A 6,509-nucleotide genomic window follows, 5' to 3' on the forward strand; every position below is an offset into this window, starting at 1 on the left:
AGTTTACGTCATCGCCCGAAATTGCACTTTGCCCAGTTTTGATGGGCCAACTTATTAGCATATCCGGCAACAGGATATGAAGGATATGGAGGATACTTGCAGGGCTTCCCCAAAACTGAATGAGCGCGTGTGTCCAGTTCATTTCAGAATCCAGTTACCATTCCGGTAATTTGAAACTTTGTATTTTTAATTACATTTGTTTCGGACTTTCGTACGAATCGGGCGCTGTTGAGATAGGGATAGAGGGAATCGGGAGTAGGGGGAAATCTCACTGGGATCGGGATTCGCCCCTTCTCTTTCCAGCAAAATTGGCAGCTGTTGCAGTTGGAAAACAAAAGCGAATGAAACCCACAAATCGTTAGACGACGAGAGTCCTGAGTTCAAAGACCTCTCCTCATGAGTGAGGAAATCGAAGGGAACTGGAAGGGGCAGGGCACGAACCCTGGCCCAAAACGTTGAGGTGCGGTCCAGGTAGCGGAAGGCAGGCCAAATAAAATAAAAAGGACAAGGACTCGCCCAGCGATCTGCAGACGGGACATCAGTCGATGATCTACATAAACACACACTGAACAAAATCGATCTCTTGGGCTTGAAAAGTTATCATTGAATCAGATTCATTTAAAAACATTACTTCTAAAATCTTTTGAAACTTCTGCAAAAATTTTAATAAAATAAGAAAGACAGTTTTTTATATCAGTAACCTCAAATTAAACTAAAACCTATTTTTAAGTCTTGGTAATATGGCATTAAAACAACCAGATAATAATAAGTTAAAAACTTAAGAAACTAAGAATTCTTTGAATTAAATAAAGATTATCGAACCTTAATTTGAATTGTCAGATTTTTTGCAGTGCCGAAACTGCATTCAGCATGATAATGATGATTGCTGATGCCAGGACCAAAAACCCCTGTAAAAAACAGCCCAAGGGCAAACTGAACCCCATACAGAGAGCGAAGACCGCTTTTCACTCGCCTTTCAACAATTTTCCGACAGCTGTCCACATTGGCATTATTTCATTTTCCATTTTCCTCTGAGTAGATGCAACAGCAGCTGATTCCTGACCCCAGTTTGAGGTTCTAGTTGTCGTACTCTGTTGTCTGGGTCCAGGTTCCAGGTTCTAGGTTCTGGTTTCTGCTGCACCCAGATCTTGAATTTCATTTCGGGACTTCGGTATAAAGACTCGTTTTTAGGGAAGGGGCAGGGACTGGGACTGGGATTGGGATTGGGTTTTGGGCTTAGGTTAGCGCCCTCTGGCATTTGTTTTGTTTGCCATCCATAAACTAATGGCTTTCAGGATGCAGCCGCTTCAGAAATACTTTGAATATCTGAGGCTTCATTTCCCTTTGCAGCAGTTGATTCAATTAAAGCCCCTGAGAAGTCAAAACTGGCGAGGGTTAGGCATCAATCAAGGAACCGAGTTGATTCTTCAATTTGTGGGAATTACTGAGCCAACACTCATTCGCACAAAGGAAGATGCTTTCGGCAAAATCTGGGCTGTGTAAATTGGTAATTCCAAGTGTAAGAGAAGCCATGTGAAGATACACATTACTTAGAGGAGATACAAATTAAAGCTGGGATTCTCTACACTGAAGTTAAGACTTGTGATTTGTATTGGTAACAGAAAAAGATCTATATTTTTAATTAAATGTTCTTTGCAAACCTAATATATTGTGTTATTATTCATCGTACTTCATTCAAATAAGCCATTTATTTATTATCTCAATGAAAATTGGTTGGATGAGTTGTACATCTTAAAGGATCTTAATTAGAAGCAAGTTAATATATTTAAAAATACAGTTTTATAATGTGTTTTAGGCTCCTATGTTCACATTTCTTTATATATTTCTTTAAGACGCTTTAAGCTAAGAGCATGTCAAGAACATCCTGTTAAATTTTTGCAGAGTGCAGCTAAAACAAAGCAAGCAGGATGGCATAGAACAAGTTAAGTTGTTTGTCTGAGGAATACTGTCTTCAGACGAATACGTAGATACGTATATATTAATGTGTGTGTTTTTGTGTGCATATTGAGTCACTAATCTTAATTACTTGTGCAGCATGCAACAAGAGCACTTAGCGCTGATATCCTGGCCGACTCGTGTTGTTTCAGACATATGCACATACGTGATTATAGTTTCCGATGGCCTTTAGTGCTGCCCTTCAAGATACCTTATATCCCCCCTCCATTTTTCCTCTTTTTTCCTCATTTCTCTTATTGAAATAAATTCTCAATGAACGCGCCCATTCGATGGGCCTTTCATTTTCATGCGTGCCATTTGCAGCAGCTGGCGTTTTGGTCCTTGCAGCTTGTTGCTGATGGGATGCTGATGTTGTTGCCGCTGCTGTTGCTGTTGCTGCTGTTGTTGCTGCTGCTATCGCTATTGCCACTGCTGCTGTTGTTGCTATTTGTGAAACGCTTGCAAATCTGTGGCAGATGCTACGCCGCACATATATCCGCAGCATATACATTCCCGTATAGTATATCATATTTGGTTTGCGCATTAGCCCGGCCAGCAAGGCTAAGCGACACATGGAGCTCATCCACGTAGATGGATACACTCCGTGCCAAACAAACGCAATTGGATACATGCGAGGAGGAAAAACAACATTTTGAATTAAATGTTGAGCTTTTGTATATAAATATTTTGTTATATTATGAATTATGTCGTTTTGTATAATGCTTTACAGACTACTAGTAGAATTAACAACGATAAGTTTTTTAGTAATATCAGAAGAAACAATATTAATAAACATTATCGTTTTTATCAAAAAACTTAGCCAAAATAAGACGCGCAGCCAAGAGAATGACATTTTTATGCAGTTGAGGACCTAATCTACCAATTTTAGGTTGATTTGGACAAATTTATAATTTGGCCGATTTTCACATATTCTAAAAAATGTATATAATTCAAAAATTTCAGCAGAGAATGCCAATCGATTGTTAATTTTATAACGAATTTAACGATGTATGATATTCAAACATTTGACCATTATTTCCCAGAGTTTCGATCAAAAACCGAACTAGAGTTTTTTTTTTAAGATTTTATGTTGTTATGTTATAACATTTTGTATCTTATATATTTATTATTATTTTTATTTTCTTTATTAGGGTTGTCAAACCCATTAAATATTTTATTCTCTGTTGTAGATAGAGTCATTATTTTGACCCTGGCTGTACATATATGTGCGAGCGTGTTTGTTTGCCATGTAGATGTTTAGGGGGTGGTGGGTGAGTGAAACGGCAGCCCCATCCTTTATGTTATCCTCCATGTCCTTGTGCTTCAACTCGACAAATATTCAACACGTATTCATTTCCTGCGGACGCTCAGTTGCCAACTGGCAACATTCTGTGTTGCAGGAGGTGTTTGAAAGGGGAACGGGGAGCGGGGAGAGTGGCAAGAAGGCGGCAAAGGGGGTGGAGATGACGAAGGAGATGCTGCACAAGTGCAGCCAGGACACGGATACTTGCACTTGATGCCGTAGCTACATAGCTTTGGCTTTCGCTTCAGCCGTAGCTGCTGATGAAGTAGCGACAATGCGGCAATGCGTCGCAAACTCACTTTGAGTGCTACTTGGCAGCAAGACAACGACGCCCAGACTGCGAGGAGAAAGGCGGAAAGAAGGAAAAGGAACGGAGTAAGGATGCAGGCAGATGGAGGTGCAAAAGGATGCCAGGATTGGTCCTTGGGGGCGGGAAGAAGATGCCAGCGACGACAGCGTGACACGCAACAGGAGGGCGGAGGACCAAAGACGAAGGACAGCGGAATGTTCCTGGCCGGGATAAAAGGAAGCTCATCTTGAATTGGCGACAGATGCGCTAAGGAATCTTTCCGTTTTGGATGAAAAGCAAAGTGACTGCCACTGAGAGATGAGTGTTGGAACCAATGCGATGAAATAACGATGAGCAATACAAAATGCAGATGAAACTTAATGTTTTTTCCTAGTATTTCTGTTTGACTTAGTCAAATGTATGTCATAAACATTAAAAAAGTAAATGAAAAAGATCGCATTAAATGATAATTATTTCCAAAAAACCTATTACTTTTACTTAAAAACTTTTAAGTATACTTCAATATTTAAGGATAGTGTCCTTCTATGTTAACTGATTAAATTACTGAAATGTAATTTATTTTTGATATTTTCTTTCTTTACTGAAATATGGAAGAAAAAATGATGAAATGGTGTATCATATCTCTCTTTTAATTGTTTTCGACGGATTTCTATTGTCTCACGGGGTTTTCTTTCCTCGGTGAACTAGTGTGTTCTGCCCAAGACGAATATCGTTTTCTTTTCTTAGAAGTCTTCGTTGCTGTCTCAAGGCTTCATATATATTTTTTAAGTTCCCTCCTTATACCCCTACCCCTTTCAAGCGGAAGTTTCCCGTGAAGTCTTGATATATTTCCCTCACGAACCGACCTCATCGCCAGGCAAAGCGAATATGTTGATCCTTTGACGATTGCACAACACTTCCAGCACATGCATTCAGTCCCCAGTTCGCATCCCAGTTCCCCATTCCTAAAAAAGGTAGCCCACCTCTCAACCCCATCCATTTCGCAGCATTATTTCACCCCCCTGGAGGTATCTCGTCAAGTGACCCTCTCGATGGCTGTGGCTGCTACTCGGGTTCCCCAGTTCCTCCAGTGGCAGTGCTGGTCCCAGGATATCTGCAGGACTTCTCCAGGAGGAAGCCGTGAACGCTTAACGCCCGCTCATTCCCTGTGAGAGAGTCACACGTAGCCACGAAATCATTTTTCACCACTTAGTCACGTCGCTTTGACAGCACATCCCAGGGAGGACAAGGATGAGGATGAGGTTGAGGTTGGGTTCGGGATTCAGGGTTCAGGATCCGGTGAGATGGGGCTGCTTTGGGGTTAGTCTGGTTTGCGGGCTTGGGATATATGGTCTCAGTCGCAGTCGCAGCCTCAGCATCCGCTCTTATCTGCGGTTTAGTTGCTTATAATTGGCAGACATGTGAGTGGAGTGAAAAGCGGAGGAGAGCTTTCCCAGAGTCCTTCGCCCCCCTCCACCCTCCACCCTCCCCCCGAAAACCGGATGCCAGTGTCTGCCTTGTTGCCGACTGTTAATAGTTACACTCGCAGGATATCTATATGTCGGTAATTAGCCAACCGTAAGTCGGTTCTACTTTCCCACGCGGGCGAACATTGCGTGATGTTGTTATTAGTATGTAGTAGTACTCCTACGTAACTTGCTCGGCAATTACATTTCGAATTGCTGTCGATCGTTAGTTGGGAGGTGAACTTTCCCGCCACTTTTTGGGTGGGTAGCTAACAGATGGCATCAATCAAGTGGAAACCACTAAGTATAATGCAGCATTGTTGCCCAAAAGTTGCCAGTGCAGTTGGGAAATCTTGTTGCCCAGTCAGCACCCCCTCATGCACCTCCCTCGATTCTGCACAGTGGAAAATATGAAAGAGGATACATTCTGATAGTGCTTTTATAAGCAGTTCTTTCCCTTAAACTTAGGTATCATCAGAATATCTCTAGCCTTAAATCATAAAAAAAATCTGACTTTAGTTAAGATGAAACATTGTTACTTGCTTAAAAATATAAACATTATGAAGATTATAAATAAGATTTAAGACGTAAGTGCAACTGCAATGTTATACAAAGTACCTGCCCACCTTATTGGTTTCTTGCAGTGTATATTGAGTCTCCCAACAAGTGTAGTACGTGTTGTCCTGCTATTTGGTTACCTTGTATGGTTGCACTTCCTTCGCTCTGCTTGTGGCACGAATCAAAGTATTGAATTTCTATATCCGTTTTTTTTCCTTTCGTTTCATTTTTGTGTATTGTTCGGGTGAAAGGGGCGTGTTGCTCCGGTGTTGCTGCTGCTGTCGATGTTGCTGTTGTCGCTGTTGCTGCTGCTGATGTTGCTGCTGCTGCTGCTGCCGCTTACATAAAGGACAACAGCTCAGCAGGACTAAATGAGTGCACAGGAAGTTTTTACATTGCTCACCTTGAGCGGGGGGTTTGGGTTGATGGGTTTTGTGGGAATGGAACTGTAACTGTAACTGGGTGCGGGGCAATTAGGTCCTGTGTATATGGGTGAGTATCTGAGGCAAAACGGAAACTGTCGCAAGTGATCGGCGTGTTGATAAGTCCAACAACAACAATCAGTAGCAGCAGCGGCAGCAGCAGCGGCAGCGGCAGCGGCAACGGCAACAATCACCATCAGCAACTTGAACCCGAAATGTGTTTCGCATTTTGGCATTTTCGCAATTGCCAAGGCAAAAGTTTCGAATGCGTTTTGTGGCTCTGGCTCCCACAAAAATCCATTTTTCCCATTTGTATACCCTGACAGAGGTTAATTGCTCGAGTTCGTCATTTTAAAGGTCTACTATTATTTCGTCTACCCCGATTTCATTGAAAACTTTTTCCTATGCTTCGAGGTCTGTTTTATATTGTGCGTCCTTTATTTGTCACAATCTCTTTGTTTTTTTTAGCAGATTCTGAACTAAAGGGCATCCTCAAAATGGCATTGAAAGAAAAA

At 41.7% G+C, this 6,509-nt stretch overlaps 1 protein-coding gene across 1 annotated transcript; it reads right to left on the minus strand.

Moving 5' to 3' along the window:
- Positions 1-5,939: 5,939 nt before the first annotated feature.
- LOC108051589 lies at positions 5,940-6,230 on the minus strand. Its single transcript, XM_017133728.2, is given in 3 exon segments — positions 5,940-5,995; positions 5,998-6,127; positions 6,129-6,230. Coding segments are annotated over 3 exon segments (288 nt in total).
- Between the last annotated feature and the right edge of the window lie 279 nt (positions 6,231-6,509).

Source organism: Drosophila rhopaloa, unplaced genomic scaffold, assembly GCF_018152115.1.
Source record: "Drosophila rhopaloa isolate 14029-0021.01 unplaced genomic scaffold, ASM1815211v1 contig_159, whole genome shotgun sequence".
In the NCBI taxonomy this organism is placed as follows: domain Eukaryota; kingdom Metazoa; phylum Arthropoda; class Insecta; order Diptera; family Drosophilidae; genus Drosophila; species Drosophila rhopaloa.